The sequence below is a fragment of the Poecilia formosa genome, unplaced genomic scaffold, assembly GCF_000485575.1.
Source record: "Poecilia formosa unplaced genomic scaffold, Poecilia_formosa-5.1.2 Scaffold1, whole genome shotgun sequence".
NCBI lineage: Eukaryota > Metazoa > Chordata > Actinopteri > Cyprinodontiformes > Poeciliidae > Poecilia > Poecilia formosa.
Window position 1 is genome coordinate 4,349,707 of NW_006799940.1, and position 22,630 is coordinate 4,372,336.

The 22,630-nt window shown below is 39.8% G+C and overlaps 1 protein-coding gene across 4 annotated transcripts in view; it reads right to left on the reverse strand.

The window, feature by feature from the left end:
- Positions 1 to 1,649: 1,649 nt before the first annotated feature.
- The window catches only part of LOC103134220 (rho-associated protein kinase 2-like), a 35,715-nt gene continuing 14,734 nt past the window's right edge, over positions 1,650 to 22,630 (reverse strand). The window contains exons 8-34 of one of the 4 annotated variants that reach the window (XR_001661496.1): positions 22,215 to 22,306; positions 18,758 to 18,917; positions 18,062 to 18,158; positions 17,876 to 17,955; positions 17,343 to 17,391; positions 17,118 to 17,253; positions 16,944 to 17,035; positions 15,900 to 16,146; positions 14,925 to 15,031; positions 14,644 to 14,803; positions 13,263 to 13,423; positions 12,510 to 12,694; positions 12,278 to 12,347; positions 11,996 to 12,099; positions 10,673 to 10,859; positions 9,614 to 9,707; positions 8,910 to 9,004; positions 8,421 to 8,618; positions 7,377 to 7,545; positions 6,985 to 7,200; positions 6,369 to 6,436; positions 6,190 to 6,278; positions 4,913 to 4,991; positions 4,527 to 4,791; positions 4,061 to 4,337; positions 2,918 to 3,009; positions 1,650 to 2,190 (exon numbers count right to left, since the gene is read on the reverse strand). Coding sequence is in view for 3 of the 4 variants with exons in the window: in XM_016668948.1 (XP_016524434.1) it covers positions 2,651 to 2,723; positions 4,061 to 4,337; positions 4,527 to 4,791; positions 4,913 to 4,991; positions 6,190 to 6,278; positions 6,369 to 6,436; positions 6,985 to 7,200; positions 7,377 to 7,545; positions 8,421 to 8,618; positions 8,910 to 9,004; positions 9,614 to 9,707; positions 10,673 to 10,859; positions 11,996 to 12,099; positions 12,278 to 12,347; positions 12,510 to 12,694; positions 13,263 to 13,423; positions 14,644 to 14,803; positions 14,925 to 15,031; positions 15,900 to 16,146; positions 16,944 to 17,035; positions 17,118 to 17,253; positions 17,343 to 17,391; positions 17,876 to 17,955; positions 18,062 to 18,158; positions 18,758 to 18,917; positions 22,215 to 22,306 (3,550 nt within the window). In the remaining variant the exon portion in view is untranslated. Of the gene's footprint in view, positions 2,191 to 2,633; positions 2,724 to 2,917; positions 3,010 to 4,060; positions 4,338 to 4,526; positions 4,792 to 4,912; positions 4,992 to 6,189; positions 6,279 to 6,368; positions 6,437 to 6,984; positions 7,201 to 7,376; positions 7,546 to 8,420; positions 8,619 to 8,909; positions 9,005 to 9,613; positions 9,708 to 10,672; positions 10,860 to 11,995; positions 12,100 to 12,277; positions 12,348 to 12,509; positions 12,695 to 13,262; positions 13,424 to 14,643; positions 14,804 to 14,924; positions 15,032 to 15,899; positions 16,147 to 16,943; positions 17,036 to 17,117; positions 17,254 to 17,342; positions 17,392 to 17,875; positions 17,956 to 18,061; positions 18,159 to 18,757; positions 18,918 to 22,214; positions 22,307 to 22,630 lie in introns of all 4 variants that reach the window. The other 3 variants (XM_016668948.1, XM_016668957.1, XM_016668952.1) reach the window with 3 other exon arrangements.

Sequence of the window (22,630 nt, forward strand, 5' to 3'; positions counted from 1 at the left end):
CATTGTGAAATCTAATAGAAGAACTGGTGTCATATTGGAACAAGGTGGGGGGTTCAACAAATATTTCTCAATGTGGGATTTCTCTCCCCCCCCCTCCCCTCCACTGAATAAGCTAAAATTGTGGGATTCAGTAGAATAATGTCAGCTTCTTCTACTGCTTTAAAACAGTCATTCATTTTAAGGCTTTTATATGTCCAAGAAGGTTCAAATATTCAGGGAGGTTGTTTAAAAACAATATCACTAGCATTTTCTGCAGCTCTTATTTGCATTTTTTTTCCTTTTTTGCAAACATTGCTTTATACTTCTGAATGTTCTAACATAATTGCAGTTTTCTGTGCTTTTGTTAAGCCTTTTATATAAAACATTTGAAATATTTGCATAGCTAATTGGATTCCATTTATTGCTCAGTAAGGCAATCAATGTTCCAATTTTGATTTATAAATCTGCAGTTTTTAGGTGAAAAGAAAACGTGTCCAGCTTCATGCCGAGAAACACTGAAACCAACGAAATGCAGAATTGATCTCAGTTGAATAGAAACCGACTGGTTTAAAAATGCAGATGAGAATTCATAATGAGGAGACAGTCGGCAGGTCGAGCAGGTTTCATCTGCTGGTAAGTTATCCAAATTGTGGAGTCACGCTCATATTTAAAACCTTTGACATGGGATAGGATTTCAGCATTTGGGAAACCTGGAGAACCATTACATTATAGATAGTGAGAGCCAGTTGGCTTTAGGGGTTCTGAAAGATTTACTTCAGACCAGCCCACTCAGTCCTCATGCACTTGAGAGATGCAAACAGAAGCATCCTGGGAAATTTCACAAATAAAACAGCTGCTCTAAAATACATCATCAGATATCACTTAATGATATAATTTTATTTTCTTATGAAATTGGGTGGAAATCATAAGATGTTGTTGTCCAAGACAGCTTGAAATGCTACACATATTTTAAAGCATCTGATGCAGAAGAAGAGCATCACATCTTTTTAACTTATAAAAATTAAGTAAAAAAAACTGAAAGATGCATCATCCTTCTGCAGATCAACTGTCTGCCAAGTTTTCAACTAATAGCTCTCTGGGGTCAACATAGATTTTTCTTTTTTTTTTTAAGATTAAGCAAAATAAATAGACAAACTGTCTTTGTGACAGACAGACTTGTAGTAGACTGGTGTTAAAAAAGTGCAACATTTGGATTCATCATACATTTTTCTCAAATAAACACTTGGCTCAAATTATCATGCACACACTATTATCTGATGGAATATTTGACCACTATTCTTATCAGAAATGTCTGGGCTCATTTAAAGTTCCATAATTTAGATGTTTTTCTCTTTTTTTTTTTAATTTATTTTTTTTTTACCAAATATATATTTGGATTCAGTGTCCTGATGGAACAACCACATCCAGGTTTCAACCTGAGGAAAAGACGAACTAAAATGATCAGAAACCACAGAGGCACACCATGCTGGAACCAGCAGCAGAAACGTTTTTACCACATCGTGTTGTTCTTTGAATAAAATGTGTTGCATAAAGGCTACATTTTTCTTCTTGTACAATTAACTGGCTCTTTACATCATGGACTCCCCATGAGATCCTCAAATATAAGTCATCAGGCTTTGAAGTAAAACACGAATACACAAAATGCATCCTTGCAAGTTTTGTATGTTGTCTTTTTAATGTCCTGAATATTGAGCTAAAAGAAGAAATGCATTTCACATTATTCCGTAATGTTGTGATGGCTATATTTAGTGTGATAAAAACAAGTCCAGGACATTAAGGCTAAAAAAAAAAAAAGGGTATAGGCCCTCCCTCTCTAAAACTCTGTTCATACATTTACAGGACACCCTGTATAATGTGCCACTACAAAACCCATACAAATGTAACAATCATGTAATATCAGCTGTGCTTTTAGTGTTCATAAAGAAGCAGAACATTTCACAAACGATTCTGAATGAGTCCATCGGTGAATATAAAAAAAGGCAGTCTCATTATGAAGATGAGGTTGAGTTCCCCCTCATCAAAAATGACAAAAAGCATCCCAGTTCTCATGACAACAGCCACTTAATCTGAATCTCTGTCATGCGTTTTGCTATTATTTTCAGGCTTTTTTTTTTCTTTTGTTCTGTACTTTTCATGTGCAGGCAACTGGGTCCAGACAATCCACATGGATGAAAACACAGCCGGGGTTAACTGGAAAAGAGAGATGCAGAAAAATAAGTAAATAAAAAAAAACAACAGAATAATGTGAGAAAAACTTGAGATGCAACCAGCAGAGTGGCAAGAAATCAAAGGCAACGCCCACACGAAATCCACACATACAAAAACAAGGAAGCTACCCTGCATCTAAACCCATCAGGGCTGTAAAACACACACAAGAAAACAGACAAATCCAGGGATAGACCGTCTACATGTTTGCAATTGTGAGGATGTTGTCCCTTTGGTGAAGACTTGAAACATGCAGAAAACGACGCCTACAGGGTTTGCATAAATTCTCTAAGCTTAAAGTTACACACTGTAATGCTTGTTTTGCACTTGCCTGTTTAATTTAGGGATTACACAAAAACATGCTTCAGATGATAAATATGCCTCCTGGACTAGATTTTCACACGGTTCTCATGCAGAGGTGGAGTTACCCTCTGACTCTCTGATTTCAGAAGAGAATATCATCATCATCATCATCATCCATCGACCAACTCCAGTCTTTCAGGTCAAACTCAAGCAGCCTGAAACAATGAGGGTTCAGGGAATGACATTTTTTGTTGGTGGCAATACTTGCCACAGTCACCAGGGGGCAGTGTGGAGCAAGGACAAGCTTTTGGGTGACTGTGCATGTACATGCTGCTTGGTAAGTGTTAATTGGCATGGCAGCACAGCAACAAAGCAGGCGTTTGGGGCTCACCAGGCTTCTCCTACTTACAGTCTCCAAGTGTGAGAAATTTTAGAAATGTGAGGGTCAGAGGTGAGGAGTTCAGGGGTCAGTGGAGGATGATACGGAGCATAGGGCCAGTGCTGCAGGATGAAAGCCGGTTAGGGCGTGGTTGAGATGATCAAGCTTCAATACAGTACCCCCAAAAAATGTGATTAGTGACTACGCCAGTAGGTCAGGAATAAGTGTGTTTTAGTGCCGCGTTCAGCGTTTTGCATGTGAAAATGACTCAGGAAGCCTGCTGAAAGCAGAAACACTCTGTCCCGGCAGCAGCTTTTTTATGGCACAATAAAAGAAGAAGAAAAAAGAAACTGGCACATTTTAACTACACAGAAGGAATGTTTGGACATATAATGCGTTTGCAAACGAAGATATTCATCGTTCTTACTCCGTCTGGAAATGTTTGGAATTTTATTTCAGTAGAACCAGAATGGGGGAAGAAAGTATGGAAAATATTTTCACACTTTATTCCCCATCTCGTCGAAATGTGTCCTCTCTTTTGCCCTTGCTCCCTTCTTAATGTCCTATATTTATTCCTCTAGTCCAGTTCTGTGACCTTTTCTTATTTGTATACTTCCCTCCCTTCATTCTTGTATTTTCCTTCTTCTGCCCTTTTAACCTTGAAAACCTTGAATCCTACATGTCTGTTTTCTATATTCTTTGTCCTTTTCTTTCTTGTATCAAATCTTATTCAATGTTGCCCTTAATTCCTTCCTCCCTTGATATTTACTCAATCGTTGTTTCCTTCCTCCCTTCTTTCCTCTGCTCATTTCATTCCTTGCATTTTTCCAATCTTTTCTTTCTCTCCTTACATCGTTCTAACCTTTTTTATATCCTGGTCTTGAGTGCAGAATTTTCTTTATTCTTTCCTTTGTATTATTTCCATCCTCAATTGTGTTCTTTCATTGTGTCCTTCCTACCTCCCTTCGTCCTTCATTCCTCCTCTTCCCCCTCAAATTTTTATTTAATTTCACATTTCTTTTCCCATGTTGTATTTCCAGAAATATCTGCCATGAATTTATAATTTACTTAAGTTCTTCTTATTCTAAAACTATGTGCTACTCTATGGTGGTCATTCACATAATTCCAGTTAATCAGATCGAAGTTGATGGCTATAATGTTTGTGCCCCTCACCTGGACTTGTCTGACGTCTGTGGCTGTCTGGTGGACGGGATTTTGATGGCGCGTCGGTGGGACAGGCGAGGCGAGTCCTTGGGGGAAGACTCTGGCGACACGTGAGGAGAGGTGTGTGGCAGGGATTCACTGGGGCTTCTCCGTGCTACCGGCGGAGGACTTAGTGTTGGGTTTTTCCTCGGGATGCGCTTGAGGAGGTGTTTGACCCAACGCTGCTGTTCCGTCTGGGAGCTGGTCAGCAGTAGTAGCTCTTTGGCAGTGGACGTATCGTAGTTCACTAGGGAAGATTGACGATACGAAAAGATTCAAATTGAGATCAAGACTTGAGCTTTTTATGCTTTCTAACCAAGGTCTTTTCAGTCCAAGACTGGAAGAGAATCCTTCAAATTAATTGTTTGAAACTAGTTCAATGGGGATGACTACACAAAGATTTTCAAAAGAGCTTGTTAAAGGAGAGGAATGACACCTTTGCATGGAGCAATAACTTCTTCTTTCTTGTCCAGATGGTCTTTGTGGTACTTTGTATGGCAGCGGCGGCACTCGAGGGCCGCCGGAGGCTTAAAGACGTTCCACAGGGGCCGCACGCAAACCTCACAGCTGCAGGGCAAGTGGTACATGGCGCTGATGAACTCATGACCTTTGTGCATGATACAATTGGATCGTTCGTAAGGTGCGGGCTCCTCCCCGGCCTCCTGGTCGCGTTTGCTCTCACCCTCATTGGCATACAAGATCTGAAGGAAAACAGGGAGGCCATGAAATGTGGTGCAAAAAAAATAAATAAAAAGGATTTACTTGATGATAATATTATGCAAAAGATAAACCTGGATAGAAAGTTAAGAAATCAGAGAATACCTGGAATATTCTAGGGATTTCTTTGACGTCTGCTCGGTAACAGTCAGTCTGAGTGATGGGTCGAACGTGGAACAGCTTCCTGAAAGGAGGGAAAGAATCAAACAGTTAAGGAAAAATTCTCCGTCTTAATGTTCTGGCACTTATTAAGCAGAAATGGTGTTGAGAACCCAAAATGACACGACAGTTTAGCCTGATTTAATGTCAGACAGTAAAGATAAAGCAGTGTCAGTCAACTTGTTCATGAACACTTTCATAAAAGTGATTTATTTTCAGTCTCTGATCCTACAGAGACCAATTCCTGTAGAATCAGAAATTGCACAAGAAACTTGCCAGAGCCAACTATAAAGTCCTGTGATGACATTTTGGAGAACATTTTACAGTTTGCTTTCAAAGTGAACCCGAGTGGACAGCAAGACCTCAGTAAAATGCCAGATGCATTTTTTTTTTTTTTTTTTTTTTTTTTTTTAGTGCAGGGCTATGACAACATCTTGAGAAGTCACTGAATCCCTTAACACAGGGGTGTCAAACTCCAGTCCTCAAGGGCCGCTGTCCTACAGTGTTTAGATGTGCCACAGGTAAAAAACAGTGGAATGAAATGGCTTAATTACCTCCTCCCTGTGTAGATCGGTTCTCCTGCTAATGACCTAATTATTCTTTTCAGGTGTGGTGCAGCAGAGGCACATCTAAAAGTTGCAGGACAGTGGCCCTTGAGGACTGGAGTTTGACACCCCTGCAACAGACCCATGAGATGCTAACCACTGTGACTCCAACAGGCAGCAATGTGCCAAACTCGGTGACTGAGGACTAGACAGAGTAAAACCTATTAAAAATGCTGCGTGAAGATATTCTAATCAAGTGTGCATGATGTGTCAGCCCATCAGTTTGCAAGATATCATTATATTAAGATTTTATGTATTTGTATTAAACATTTCTGAAGATTTTTGGGTATAAGTTTTTATTGTTTATCATTAACCCTTGAATGTCTCGGTATTGGTAGTAAAAAAAAAGAAAAAAAAGAAAGAAAAAAACTTAAATGTTTTCGGCACCATTGGTCTTTTATTGACAGTTGCCAGACAGGACACGGGGAGAGTCCCAGTATTGATAATATTGATATCAAGTATCCATATCTAGAAATGTGCTCAAAAGACACAGGCTGGCAGGGGTGTGGTAATTTTTTCATGATTTTTTTCCAGCGTTTTACCACCATCCCCAATAGATCCCGAAAGTAATCCTTGTTTATTAAGAGTGAGTTAGATGTTGAGCTTTCAGTGACTCACTCAATGTCCAGGGTCATGAACGGGTTAGCTTGCTCTTGGTCCGTCTGACTGTTGTAAAACAGGATTTTCTTACTGCTTACGACGACATACTGCGAAAGAAAAGAAAACAAGGATCAAATACTGCTGAAAAGTAAGAAAACACAACCCTTAAATGGAAGAAACACTGTTGGACTGATTACTTTTTTGTCCCAGCCAAATCGCTTTGTGTTCTTGGAAGGAAGGGAGATCCAGCCCTCCAGCCTGGAATCTAAAGAGCAGAAAAAAAAACAAAAAACAAAAAAAAACAGGAAGATGCTGGCATTAAAAGGACAGCCTTCAATCGTTTGAGTCACTTAAAAGACCACCTTGATATTTTTAAGTGTTTGTGGCATTTTCTTCCAGAAAGGCACTCATCATTCTGGGAGGAAATGATTCAATGCTAAAACAAAGGATCTAGAGACAGGAAATCCTGCTTCCATGCTGTCACGGAGCGCAACAGCTTGATTAGTAAGGGCGTTAATATTTACAAGAAAATGTACACGCAAAGCAAGGACGGGATTTTGGTAGAGAAAGAAGAATTAATCCTGATCCTGGAAAAAAAATCTCAACATTAATTCAAGTCCGTCTCAATTTCAGGACGGCTCAGCCGTGCCATGCTGTGAGTTTTAATGTGTTCCGCAAACATTAAAAGTCAAACGAGGGAGCGGATTAGCTGCATGAAAGTAGTGACAATCCTGAGGACAAAAATCGCTAAAAACAATTTTAGCAAAAAAAATAGGGTTGCGGGGTTCAGTCTTCCACGCCATGCAGGGTCACCTCCGGCTTCTGGCTCACGGGACTGCGGATAGGTCAGAGCCAGAGGGCGCTGGCAATGCTCCTCAGGCTCATCGTCGTCTTCCTCATCCTCTGACTCGGAGTCAAACAGAGCCCGGGCCGAGTGAAGGTTGGGCCGAGTGTCGACGCGGACAGATTTGTGCGTGCGCTGGTAGGTGAAGGACATTGACTCGGAGGTGCGAGAGTGAGTAATGCTCACTGTACAGGAGCACGAAAGCAAGCATGTGGTGGGGGGGGGGAGAAACATTGAGAAAGAAGTGGAAGCAACTAATAAAAAAAAGAGGAGGAATCCATGCAGAAGTTTGTCTAAGGGCTAAACAATGCAGTTTAAAACCGGGAAATATGTAGCGACGATTTCAATTTGAGGAGCCTACCTGGGAATCCGTCTGCCATTTCCAAATCGTTGATGCTGCTGATGCTGGTGGAGTCCAGAGAGTGAACGCTAAGGGACGTGATCTGACACCGAAGCCGCTCGATGTCGCTGTCTTTACTGTCCAGAGCCATCTGCAGCTCCTGGCGCAGGTGGGTCTCTTCGATCATCATCTGTCCACACAAACACTCAAAGCTGAGTTTGGGTACATGTGAAGTTGACTTACAGATTTCTCGTAATTTAGATCTTTTTTTTTTCCCCTTACGCTAAGTTGATCCAGAACAAACAAATAGTGATATAAACAAAGTTTCTTTTTTATTTACTCTATCGTTGGCTCAGAATTTAAATTTGTCTGATAAACTTTTTCACATCACGGTAGATTCATCATGGGCATGAATACTACAATATTTTGGTTTAGTTACTCTTGACTTTGGCCATTTTTTTTTGGATGAACTGATAAATTAAAAAAGTAACCATAATTTTTTAACAATTGGGTGCAAAAGGTTTTCTTTAATTTACACAGGTTCAAATGTCATATGGACACAGGATCAGATATACTTGTATACTCCCACTTAAACTTAGATGATTGTCTATTAGTAAGATGCAGGAGTTTGCGCATGTATTTGAGCTTATATGACTACATTTTGTAAAACCTGCTATAAATTCAGACGGGAATCCATTTCTGGTTTCGGAAAAAAAAATAAAAAAAATCACTCAAGCTTTATATTTTATTATAAATCTGTCCTGGAAAATAACTGCTGAGACGCATGACCAAAATTAATAAGTCAAGCACGAGTATGATGTGTGGATTTAAACTTCTGAACTGATCTGTGACAATCTTGGGTTCAAACCTAGTTTATTCCTCTCTTGTCCGCATTGCATTCTACCTTCCTTGCAAATAAAGCAACGTCGGTCTGCATCCTGCTCTGCAGAACAATCTGACCAGTAAAAAGAAAATGCATCTCTGTTTGACGTGTCAGAGCAGCAGATGTTTTCTGGTAACAAGTTTATATTCTGGGTGTATTTTGGGCATCGTGGGTGCACTGACCGCCTGTATGTCATCCAGCTCCTTCTGGTGGTTGAAGATGTAGCTGTCAAGTTTCTCCCTCGCTGCTTTCAGCTCCAGCTGCAGCTTCCTGTTCTCCTTCTCCTTCTTGTGCATCTCGGAGTCGACAACTCGGACGCCCCCTCGCCCCTTCTCCTTCGCCTTCTTGTGGTGCATCACCTCAGCCAGCTTGTTCACAGCCTGGGAGCAAAAAAAAAAAAAAAAAAAAAAAAAACAAGCTGCAGTAAAACAAAGCTCTTTTATATGGTAAATATAAACCCGGGGAATAAGCGGGGAGGGTTGCAGGAATCGATGCTGCTGTGAGAAAGGGAACTTTTATGCTTCTTTGCAGATGCCCAGAGTTCAATACAAGCCCGTAGAGTCGAGTTATTCTTAACAAGAGATGGCATAACATGGAGGTTGTCCGTTTTTAACTAGAAAAGGGGAGAAAATATACATATGGTTTTCAGACCCATGTAGGTCCACACACACCTGAATTTTCAGAGTCCTTTCAGACTGCACTTGTTTTTCAAAAGTCACTTTTAGACTTTCCAACTCCTTCTTCATCTCTTTGGCTTTTTGCAGTTCTGTAAAGGCAAACGTGCATGTAATTTTAGTAGTTATACACATATTTTCTTCAACACATATTAAATCACATAAAAGAAAACCAGATGGTGACAAAATAGGATGATTTTTATCTGGGCAAACTGGTCTAAAAAACAAAAACATCAATAACAAAAAGGTTACATAAGGTTGCTGGATATTTTCAGTAAGTCAGTGAATAATTAACTGTCGAATGCTTAAATATAAATTGGCTTTTTTTCTCTCAAATATTAAGATTGGTGAAACTTTTGATAGATTTTGTAGAAAAAAAAAAATGTAATGTGGCACCCATAACCTTTTCAGCAACTGAAAGGAAATGTTGTAATTTCTTTTATTGTCTGAAGGATTTTTGAGGTGTTTGAGTTTTTGTTTTATTTTACCATATAACCTCCATCTTGTCATAAATTTGGTTTGACAGGTAAAACTGTAATCAGTGCAAAAAGTAGAAAAAAGTGTTTTGTTATTTGTAGCTTTGAAATAGACGTTGGGGTGTTTGAAGTAGACCAAGACAGCTTTTACACCCTGTCGGCTCAAATTGTCCGTTTGTGGACGTTTATTCTGCCCGGTGCTCATCAGCACAACGGGAGTCTCACCTTGCTGCAGGTCTTTGAGCTGGTTGTTCAGCTCTTCTTTCTCATTGGCCAGGTTGGCCACGTCCTCCGTCAAAGTTCGATTGGACTCCTCCAGCTGAGAAAGAAGACGGGGGACACGTGAGCTGATTCTGGCCACAGACAACTAATCTGTAGAAGTTATTCGAAAACAGAAGTCTACAGGAAGCAGAAAAATTGACGGCGACAGAGACATGGAGGTGCTTGCTGGCTGCTGATCATATTGTACAGATTTTAGATTGAAGCGCCAGGCTATAGACCGACATTTCATACACAATGTGTAAGTGTAGCAGCTATTTAGCATCTTTTGCTTTCATGCCATCGCGTTTTATGTTACTGGTGTGACTGTCAGCACTTTGTAGTTGAAACTAAGCTGAATATTTTACATGCAAATAAGAAATGTGAGTCATGAATGCAAACATTAGTCAGAGGATTCAAGTCTCTTTCATCCGAGAGTTGCAGATAACAGAGTGTTACGTTGAAAATGTAAACAGACTTTATATTAACTCAATGAAAAAAAAAAATCCTTTAGAGATAAATATCCAAGCCTTTTCCAAAATAAATCATAAAAAAAAAACAACCTATGCCGATCCATAAGGTTGATATTAATGGTATCAGAATAAAAAAAAAAGTGATGAATAAAAAATTTATACATTCTCCAATAATCTGTTGTAGTTAGCGTTTTCGTTAATGGAGTGTGTTTGTGAAACTATTTAAATTAATTAATTAGCTCCTTTTACAAATTCAACCAGGTAAATCTCCTAAAGCTGAATTTGTGCATAACATATAAACCAAAGAATGATTCTCAGAAGAGTTTGGTAAACATAAATAAACTACATTTAAGGCATTCAAAAAAGATATTTCTTCTGTGCAATTTTTATTAAACTGTTTAAACTAATTAACCTTGGCATTTATTTTAAGAAAAAGTGTTATTTGGTGTAAATATTTTCTGTATGATACGGCCAAGTCTGCGAGTGCCGAGACCAAATACAACATCATTCTACTATTTACTGCCAAAGTCCAGGCCATGTGACCGTCTCTCACCGAGTCGATGGTGGCCTCCTTCTCACTCAGCTCCTGTTTGTGTCTCGCCAGCATGTCCTTGATCTCCAGCTCCTTCATGATCTTCTCCTTCTCCAGAAGCGAGTACTGCTCCTCGGCGATGGAGCGAGCCAGTTGTTCAGAATCCGCTTTGGTCAGACTGCTCTCCAGCTGTGCTGCCAGAGAATCCCTGATCGGGGGGCAGAAACACGTGGAACCCTCATTAAGCTGGATAAATCTTTGAACAGAACTAAATCCCTGGCATCATTATGCCAGTTAGAAATCCTCTGCCTGTGGCGAGTCGGAACATAATTAATCAATGACATTTTTGTCATTGACAGGTCTTCGAAAGAATGCTGAAGCAGCTTCTTTAAACAGTAAACTTTTCACATTTGGGACATCTCCAAACATCCATGATGGCGTAAAAAAAATAAATAAAATAATGTTCTGTTTTTTTGGCTGCGAGACGAATTCATTGGGAAGCAAAGACACTAATCTGGGAAGTCTGCTCCATTGTCAAATGTTAGATAATAAAAGCTTTCTAGTTTTGAGACAAAAATCCCATAAGAGCTGAAATCTTTCACATTTTGCCACATTGCTGCTGCATATTTCAATGTGTTTTATTGAAATGTTATGAGATAAACCGACACAAAGGATCTAATAACTGTGAAGTTCAGGGAAAATGGAACTACTTTAAAAAGATTTTGGCAAAAAGGCTAAATTAGAGTAAAATTCACAAATGTGGTAGACCTGTCACAATAAAAATATTGCAGGATGATAAATTGTTCCAGAACATTAATATTATTAAATTGAGATGATTTTCAAGCAATAATAGTAATGGCATAATAACGCAAGGACACCCTTTTAAGGGTCAACACCCTTTCATTTCTAACAAAATTGTCTGTCAAAAAGGGGGCTAGCTGAGACCAGTGCACCAGACTGAAGCCTTTCGTCATCAAGGTTTTGGTAGAAAGAGAGAGACGCAAGAAAAATAATCCATCATGCAAATGGAAGACGGATTATATAATTTTATGTCCAATTCACACATATTGCTTTGGTTCGATCAGAGGTTTGTGTCCGAGTTTGATGAAGACTGATACTTTCACAGAGGATTGAAGTTGTTTGCCGTTTGCTTTTTTAAATCCTTTCTCCAGACATCTCAATGTTTCTTACTGAATCACGATATATATATATATATATATATATATATATATATATATATATATATATATATATTTTATTTTTTTTATTTTATTTTTTTCTGTTGGAACAGCTGGATTATTATGTGAATGTTGAAAGCAGTTGAATCTTGACAGGTACAGTTACCTCTCCTCCTGGTATTCTGACAGCTGCTGCTGCGCCTCTTTATACATCTTATTCTTCTCTTCGCATTCATCCTTCAGCTCACGAATCTGTGTCTTGTAAAGAGTCTATGGGAGAAAAAAAAAAAGCACAAAAGTTGCAGTTTTTACATCGCACATTAGCGCTTAATAATGCAGATTTATGATTTTTTTTTTTTCCACTATGCTGAACATTCATGCTGTTGCCGACTGTAAAATATTCGGCTGTCGCTACTGTTTGACAGATGCACTAGAAAAGGAGAGTTACTGTGAAATACTGCTCTGCCTCCAGCTGGTCCTTCAGTTCCTTCAGCTGGCCATCAGCCTCTTGCTTTTCCCTGAAACGGCACCAAAAATCTGTCAATCACAGGCGGAGGCAAAGCTGAACACAAGAGCCGAAGCAGCCAAAAAAAAACAAAAAAAAACATGACAGACATCAAAGCTGCAGCACTGAGCGCGGTCGCAAATTGGGCTCCTTCTGAAATGCTTTTGAGCCTGACCTGTGTAGCTCCTGGTTCTGCTTCTCCAGGCTCTGCTTCATGTCCAGCAGTTGGTTGAGTTCCTGTTTGAGCTGTTTCTCGGAGGAGGCGAGCGCCGACACCTGCTGCTTCTGCGCTTTCAGATCGGACTGGCTCAAGCTACGCTTGCGGGTCTCCTGCTCCAGGCGGAGGGTGAGGTCCGTCACCTGGACGCACAGGCAAACAGAACGGGGCCGTTAGGTAGAGAGAAACTTTAGCTGCAGAAGAAAAAGCTCAATTGTATTCTGCTCTTATCCAACTGATTTGAAAAACATTTGTTGTCAGTAAATGGGTCAAACTACGTCCTAATGGGACTCTGTGAGGGTTATTTTATACACATTTATTTAATCCAGCTACAGCAACCAAAAAGTCATGTGATGGAAAATGTGCCCTGAATATATTTTAAAAATCGATGCAAAAGTATTAATAATAAATAAATGCGTCAAATACATTCACAATAAATTCCTTAATACAATTTGAATTCATCATAGGCTAAAATAGTTTCATTTAAAACATATTTTTCAAATAATGTCAGCATTTACAGACAAACTTCAAAGTGCCATAACATTTTTCAAATAAAATATTTCCTTATATTTATCATTTAATGACTTTTTAATAAGATATGGATATGCACTCTTTTCGTGTAAAGGAACAGGCATGTTTTCTACATTTATCTCCTCTTGTCACAGGCAGACTTTGAACAGCTCATGCATTTCTACGTCTCAGAAAAGTTACCTCTTCAGAAAGTTTCTCCTTTTGTGTCTGCAACTCCTCCATCTTTTGCTCTGCTTGCTTGTGATCACAGTCTAGCATGGAGTGCTCCTTCTTCAGTTGCAGCAGTTCTTCTTCCACCTGCAGCTTCAAGTTGCGCTCCTCCTGCAGGGTGCTCTCCATCCCTGGAACAAAAGAAACAAAGCCAAAAAAACAAACAAAAAAAAAACAAATGTTGATGGGATCAGTGTGCATTTACAATACATTTGCATGTAGCACTAAAGGCTTATGATCAGCAAAGTACTATAAGATCAAGTTGAATCTCATGTAATGTCTATTTTGCTAAACTACAGCAAAATAATAGACATTATTTTCCTAAACTGCAGACTTTATCTGCTATCTGCTTACAATCAAATTTATAAATGTAAATATCTAAACGCTCTAAAATGCATTCTCTCCATACCTGAAAACCATTAACAAAAAAAAAAAAAAAAAAAAAATCACAATTTCTAATTAAACCCCTTTTTTGCTTTTTGAAAGATTTTTGAAGTAGCTTTTGGAAATGGCAGGATAGAAACCAGGTGGCTAGAGATTAAAAATTTAAATATGAATAAATAAATAAATAAAAAAATCTAGGCCTTACTGGGAAAACTGATCAGTNAGCTTCAAGTTGCGCTCCTCCTGCAGGGTGCTCTCCATCCCTGGAACAAAAGAAACAAAGCCAAAAAAAAAAAAAAAATGTTGATGGGATCAGTAAACCTTTTGTGCATTTACAATACATTTGCATGTAGCACTAAAGGCTTATGATCAGCAAAGTACTATAAGATCAAGTTGAATCTCATGTAATGTCTATTATTTTGCTGTAGTTTAGCAAAATAATAGACATTATTTTGCTAAACTACAGACTTTATCTGCTTACAATCAAATTTACACCTGTAGACAAATGTAAATATCTAAACGCTCTAAAATGCGTTTAGAGCGGGTGTGTTAATTGTTTCCACACCCGAAAACAATTAACAAAAAAAATAAAAAAATAAAAATTCTAATTAAACACATTTATTGCTTTTTGAAGTAGCTTTTGGAAATAGCAGGATAGAAACCAGGTGGCTAGAGATTAAAAATTTAAATATGAATAAATAAATAAAAAAAATCTAGGCCTTACTGGGAAAACTGATCAGTAGAAATAGTGACAGGAAAAAAGAAAAACAATAATAATCAATAATGTGCTTTTTCTTCCCCACTTCAATAAAAATGTTTACATTGAGTTTTTTGTATTCAAATTTTCATAGGGTGACATTTTGCTCCTACAATAAAATATCCATTAATCTTAAGGCATTTACAAATTCTTACCATGGCTGCCAGCACATTTATCAGCATCTGTATGTCTATTGATCTTTCTGCTCACCTTTTAAGGCCTCAGATTTGGCCTCCTCGATAGATTTGTAGACTTCGCTTTTATCTGCGAGTTTAGCTTTGGTAGCCTTATGCTCTGCCTCCTCCTGCTCCAGATTCTGCTGGAGGGACTTGAGCTGGAACGTCAGGTCAATCTCCTGGTTGTTCTTTTCCTGCAATCAAAGCGTATATGTTAAGTTTTTTTAGAATAATGACTTTTACACCGTAAAGTCTTTAATCGAGGAATATTTTACACTTAAATACAGTGAAAGTGATTGGGAGAGAAGGAAATACCTTTTCGAGATTATTTAGCTTCGTCTGTAGTTCCTTTTTTTCACTGTTGACCTTGGAAAGAGAAGATTTCACCTCCTTCACTTCGTCTTCTAGGAGTGAAATTGTTCCTGAAAAGGAATAATGTAAAAACAACAATAAAATTAGCAGAGAGGTGGTTAATATTTGTCTAGAAGTGAAGCAACTATTTTGACACAAACATGCAATAATTTAACACCTGGTCCGCCTATTTTTGGACATTCCCTGTGTGACAGCTCATGTTTGACCTAAAACACCCAAAATACGGCACTTTATGTTTGTTTTCCTTTTCTTTTCCATGAATCGACCCTAAAGGAGACTTTGACCAACGGAAGAAAACACGCCAAACAGGTAACACTTTATCCTAACAAATTCCCCTCTGACCTCAGAGGGCGGTCTCTCTGTGTTACAGAGACCATGAAATTTAAAGCCACCTCTCAAGGAAAAAAAAAAAAAAAACCTGCAATGTTCTGGCATCTTGCTTCACTCTCCACCTCCTTCAGCAGATGTTTCCACCAATGATCCAATATTTCCCAGGGCTGATTCCAAAAAAACGATTCACATCTAATTCTCAGTTCAACTGCACACTCCAAGTTATGTAATGTCTTTCTTTTTCCAAAACTTGAAGAGATGTTTACTTCAGGGGCACACAAAAATCTGATTACTTTTAAAAATCTAGATCAGGGGGTGGGCAACGCCAGACTCCTGCAACTTTTAGATGCGTCTCAACTTCAACACACCTGAGCCAAATAATGAGGTCGTTAGCGGGACTCTGGAGAACCTGACTGCACTTAGGAGGTGATTCAGCTGTTGGATTCAAGTGTGTTGGACCAGGGAGACATCTAAGAGTTGCAGGACACCGGCCCTCGATGGACCAGGATTGCCCACCCCTGGTCTTGATCATAATTAGTGCGACGAACGATGAGTTAAACCGCCTGTTCAGCTGCTTCTGTGTCTCACCCTGCAGGTCAGCGAGGGTCTCCGTCTTGAGGTTGTGTTCTCTCCTCTCCTCCTCCAGCTCGTCTTGCAGCCCCCTCATCTGCTTCTCCTGCTCCGCCTTGCTCGCTTCCAGTCCGCTGCACTTTTTCTCCATCTCCCTGAGGCTGACTTCGAGGCTCTGGGCTTGTTTCTGTGCCTCCGCCTGGCCCTTCTTCAGCCGAGCCACCGCCTCCTGCTCAGCCTGCAGGGCATCGTTAGCCTCGTCGAGCTACAGGTGAGGAATAGATTAAGTTAATTCTCATTTAGCCTAAGAGGCAAAATGTTTTCATTATAGCAGCAGATTTAGTAACATATTTCAGAACAGGATAGAACACAAATACCCTTCCATCTGTGATGAAATGAATGTGAAGCAGCAGCAAAGTGACAGGAAAAACAGAAGGCGGCAAAATCACAGGTAAAAATATAAAACAAAAAATAAAGGTATTTTTTTTTTTGTTTGTGCAGTCTTGTTGTCTTTTGAATCAGTATGAAATCTAAATTATTGTTAGAGGTGGAAATCTTGATTATCACAAGTAGGAATAGGCCATTATATTTTAATTAAGTCAGTGATGTCATGCACTCCAACGACTTCTAGAAGGGAAACAGGCCCACAGCATCACAGATCTTCTGTTAAGCTAAACATTAGCTTTATCCTCTGGTGCCACCTGTCATGCAGATATTATGGTCATTTTTATCACTAAAATGGAATGTTCTCCTGTATTCCACATTTTAAAGAGCGACTAAGAAAACTCTGTCATGTCCAACTTACAACCCTGAGCAGCCAAGTCACACAAAAAGCATATACATATAAATACAACCGGCAACAATGAAGGTCAGAGACAATGCTAGACGTATTTAGTAAGGTTAAATATCAACTTGCATTCAATCATATGCATGGGGAATATTTGGTTAATTACACATGATACAAACGCATAAAAAAAAAAACTTTGATGGCAAGTTCTCATTTTTCTGCGAGAAAAGCGAACCATGCTGTGGCGAGTAACGATACAGAGTTTCCCTCCTCACCTGCTTTTGCAGCTGGATGTTCTTCTCATTGGATATTTGTGAGTGTTGGTTCCTCTTCTTCATGTCCTCCAATTGGTCCCTCAAGTTGTTCACTGCAAAAACAGTCGAGAAGGACGTTATTCAGACTTTGAAAAAGACAAACCCAGTGTCAGATAAAGGTCGCTGGGCGCTCACACTCGTTTTCCAGGATGCGCTTCCTGTCTGCCTCCATCTCCACCTTGCGGAGGTTCTCCGCACTCTGGTGCTGCAGCAGGGCTCGCTCTCGCTCCAGCTGCCTCATGGAGGCTTCCACTTTCTGCCGACTGTTCATCTGATAAAACAGGAAGGCAAACTTAGACCTACTGTGTTATACGAGACTGGGTTAGAGCGCCTGCAGCCACTTCTGAGTCCATTTTTTACCTCCTTATCCAGTTCATTGACCAGCTTGTCTAAACGATTGGTGGCATTTCTGAAGATAAAAAAAAACTGATTACAGATTTTGCATTAAAATATAATATAGAGATTTAAAAACAGTTTCCTTGACATATAAACACTTGTTAAAAACACATTTGATCTGTTCTTTTAAACATTTTCTTCTCAAAATGAGCAAACTGGTGAAATGCAATGAATAAATAAATAGAAGAACAAAAATGAAGCTGCATTTGACTTTACCACTCTTCTTCTCGTTTCATTTAGCCTATACTGCAATATTAGGATGTTAATTACTACTTCTTTCCTAAGTGATTCTGCTAATATATAAACAAAACAGTGATCTGAAATGAATTCTTTTTTATTCTTAAAATCACAATTTATAGATAACAGTGTATCAAAAAGTTGATTTAGTTTCAGATTGTACAAAAAGTGGTATAATCCATCATAATGATGTTCAAGTGTATGTGTGTGTGTGCGTGTGTGTGTGTGTGTGTGTGTGTGTGTGTGTGTCCCAGTCATACTTGCACTTCTGCTCCAGTTCATCTTTGGCCTGCATCTCATGATCGAGCTCCTCCTCCAGCTGCTTCACCTTTTTCTGCAGCTGCTCAGAGGGAAAACAAAGAAAAAATGTCTTCCGTCTATACTCTCTGACGGGATAAAAAAAAAAACAAACAAAAAAAAAAAACTTTGCACACAAAGTCACTCACGTCTTTCTTGCTATCTGCAGAATTTTCTGTATCCTTACAGTTTTCCTTACAGTCGTCTGAATCCTCCTCAGAGCTGCTGCCTGTTCTGCTCAGGAGTCTACAAATGGAGAGAGGAAACCAACGAATGTTTGCAACAGCTTTAACTGGTAGCAACACACAAGACCAAACTTCAGGCAGCATGTGAGGTTCAAAGATCAGCCATAACAGTTTCAGTTTGTAAAACCATTAATTTTGGAGTTTAGATGCAGAGTTGCTGCACTTGGTTATTTTCAGTACCGTTTACCTTTTTGACAAATATGTCCAATAAAATTTGGCTACATGCCAACAGTTACTGTGGATTAAGCAGTTCAGCAACATAACTTTAAGAAATAAATGTTTTATTCCTCAATATTTGTGCTAGGCTAAAGTGAGGCAGGAATCTATGATAAATCAGACGCAGAGAGGGCGTTTAAAGAGACTGTCAGAACAAGGCGGCAGTATGGGTCTAAAACAGGGATACAGTGTCTGGCTTCAGTGTGAAGCTGTTGTTTCCCTTTAAGCATTCCTGTAAACAGTCCTTTGTCAGTGCAAGGAACTGGTTTTTCCTCATATAAACCCATTACAGCAATACAAATAAATCAAAAATAAAAATTTATCAATGACATATCTAGATAAAACACCAGTCAAACGAAAAGAAAACAAGATTAAAAGACTCACTGATCCTCCTTGAAATAAGTGAAGCCGATAAATGGTAGCTGGTTGCCCGTAAACGCTCTGGGAGGAGGAAAAGTCTCGGCAGTTCCCTTTTCCACCTCTATGTCATCAAAGTTACTGGTGTCTATGTCGCTGTTCAGCTCTGGAACCACTGGAGCCACAGCTGGAACACAGGAGCAGAGGGCGAATCGTTGAGTCAAACGGGTCAAGGAGGAGGAGGCAGTGCGAACCAGGAGGGTTAGAGTAGAAATAAAGATTCAGTTGAGTATAAAGATGGTGGATTGCCTCAGAGTTATTTACTGCCCCTCTGAACCATTTCGCATTTTATCGTGTTACAAGAATTAACAGCAAATTATTATAATATTGTATTACAGTGTATAACTGGGAGGCAACAAAAGGTTTTTAATATTCTTTCCGAACAGAGGTCTAAAAAGTGTGGAGTCCATTTGTATTTCCGGTGGCAGTGTTCTGTGGATCCACCTTATTCTGCTATAACACATTTCCTCCACTGCCTAGTTTCTTTCGCCTCGCTCACCTTCTTGTCAACTCTGAACTCTTTGACAGAGGGCACGGTCTGTTGAGGCTGATGATGTTAGCGTTCCGCTATAGAAGCGTTCTGCATCTTGACCTGATTATCTCATTTCACGTGTCTGCTGTGTTCCTTATAAATGTTAAAATAACTTCATGATGCCGTTTCTCTGAGGTCTTCACAAAACAGCTGTGCTGCACTCATCCTAAGATTAAATTAAAACGAATAAGGGGACTTTTAAAGGCCATTGGATGCATTAGGTTTTAGCTAAGTGCATCAAGATAAAAATAAAAAAAAGCCTCGTTTCTAAATTTTTACTTGGAAGAAAACTGTGAAAAAAAAAAAAATAAATCATCCTCCTTCCACTTTAACATTTGGTCCGTGCAGTGAATGTAGAGGATTGCAATGTGACAAAACGTGAAGAAGATCCAGCAGGCGAAGAGCATTTAAAAACCCTTCCTTGAAAACATTTTAGCACTGAATATTTTATTTTTTTTCACCCCGTTCAGCCAACCCTGTGCCAACTTTGGCACGGCCTGCAGTAGGAGTACGTTTCCTACAGGTTGGCGTGAGCTTGACACCACTCCTTTTCCCCACACAGTGCTTGCTTTGTGCCCCACACACACAGCTACCTTTCACAAATGAATCCTGACCACAGCAGCAGAAAAAAATAAAAAATACAGCACCCTCTGCTCTCCTTTCACAAGAGCAAGCACACTTTTGAACACGACACAGCGTGCAGACACAAATCCGTGCAGGGGCCAATCAGATAAAAATGGTCCTTTAGTCTATAAAAAGATTCCAATTAAATAAAAGACAAGCAGCCTCAGACGGGTGTAATTCTGGCTCTGTGCAAACAGCTCATTACTGTTAGGTCGAGACTTGACCGTCAGCTTGATGAATACGCACGAATGATATCAACGTAGGGGGTGATGTAAAACTAGAAACTTGGAAAAAAAAAAAAAAAAAAAAAGTCAAACGTGTGGTGAGACAGAAAGAGACATGGATGGCCTTGTGGCAAGACTTCCCAGAATGCTCTCTGATAGGGAGAGTCTAATGACAGGCAGCCGCGGCCACAGTGAGAGTGAAAAAGAGAGTCGGAACCCTTCGAAACGGGGCGCCCCTCTCATTAGACGAGGCCACACGATCGTCCCGCCCGCTGCTACGGAGGATGCGCCTTTCTCAGCCCCTGCATCCACTCGCCCGTCATTTCGCTGCAATCACCGCCGTAAGCAAGAAAACGGAAGGAGATAAGAGCCGCAGCACAGAGCAAAGGCCTTGCGTAGCAGGGAGTCGTTTCGTTCTTAAAGATCTAAAGAGTGCACAGATAGGGCTCTGCAGGAAACAAGAAATAGATCTGGCTCATGTTTCCAGTGCGTGTTGAGCCTGTGTGTGCGCGTCTGCCTGCGTGCGTGTGTGTGTTTGAGAGGGAGAGAGAGAGAGAAAGAGGACATGCATGTGCAGCGCAGCAGTGGCACAGCGGTGGTTTTATGTTCCAGACTGCAAGGCTCTGATCAGAACTTTAGTCTGCCCTTATAATCAGAGCCAGGTGCAGCGGAGAAATGGGGAGGCGAAAGGAAAAGGCTCTGAATGTAATCACTCACAGACACAAAGGTGCTCTTCATAATCCTAATGTAGAAATTCTAATTTTCTTCCTCTTTTTTCCACCCCATATCCTATAATTTCAGCAATGCACAAAGAGCTTCTTGTAAAGACTATTTTTTTTTTGTTTTAAGTTACAAAGAGAAGTGCACACTGTAGAGTAATGTTATCCAAGTCCCACACTTGATCTCACTGACCTGTATGACAAGATTTTTATCCGCCATATGTACACAAAACCATCCAGAGACAAGAATCTGATCAGACTCAAGTAATATTAAAACATTTTATGAGTTAAAAAATTAAGGATATCCACGTTAAATAATCTGACTTGAAATTAAATGTTTCGAATGTAGCAATTACATAAAACTCTATGGGGGGGGAAAAAAAAGAACAAAAAAAGTGAGGCTAAATTATATGGAAAACGAATTTAATAACTAACTAAACATCAAAACAATATTACATTGCTTTCCACGACAAATATTTTATAAATCATAAAAGCAAAACAAACGATGAAAATCATAGTTCGAGAGAAAAATAATACTTCGAGCGACGTTCCAGAAGAGAGGGAGAAACGAAACAAAGTTTCCCTCACTCCAACTTTTGCTGCACACTGCTGATCAGCTCCGCCTTATTAGGGTGACGCTGCTTTACAACTGCCATTAAGGAGGCCTGGGAATGTCTGTTAAGCAGCTGGCTGCAGGATGCCAACCTCAGAAGAACGAAGACTAATTAACCAGCTAATAAACGGTTAATTAGTCATTTAATCTTCAACTAAACTGCAAGTGTGTATAATTTTAGACTTAAAAACAACAATTAAAATAGTGGGCAATGTTAGTAAACCTGCCATAATCAAGCTATTTAATTTCACCAACAGTGGCTGTAATTGCTCTCTTTCCAGCATGTTGTCTTATAAATTTTAAATACATTAAGTCTTTAAATACACGACAGCAAACCAGTATTATTTGAAATCTGCTGCTCTTATCTTTAATGCATTTTTAAAAAAAAGATATACTCCATATGAGCTGATTTCCAGAAGGATTTGCGCAATAACATGATGTCCTGCTCCACAAAGCGTCCCATCATTTGATGCCAGATACGAGACCATATGGACAGCATGTGTAGCATAAGTGAAGGCTTACTGGTGCAGGAGCTGGAAATAAACTGAAATCACAGGCTAAAGCGGAGCAAATCTGGAAAGGGAATGGAATGAGCTGGAGGTGATAAGACAGAAATGGCAACAAGACTAAGGCGCACATTACCAGACATGGGAATAACAGAGGAAACCTACACCTGCACAGGCTCAGAGACATGCACCACGTGCCCACTTACTGTCACGGATGTTGTCAAAGGTCCACTGGTCGTCCTTGAAGAAGGGGTGACGTTTGATCTCATCCACTCCGGTGCGGCCCAGTCGAACCTTCCTGCACACAGCAACAAGGAGGAGGCAGAGGCGCGTTGAGAGGCGAGTTGCCTTAGTGAGAATGCAAAACACTCTCCACCTCACCCCGCCCCTCCACCCACCATCACTAACATGTCATCCCAAAAACACAGAGCCCAGTGGAATGACTGCACTGACCAAACTGGCCAGAATGGAGAGCCGCATGACCGCTGCTGCAGAGAACCTCCTGTGTTCAGCCAGAGCCAAGATAATATAGTTTCAGAATGGCAGAAAGTTAGCGTGAGGAACCGTCGGCAACACAGAACTTTCCCTCCTTCAATGCCTCTCTGCATCCCCCCACCCCAAT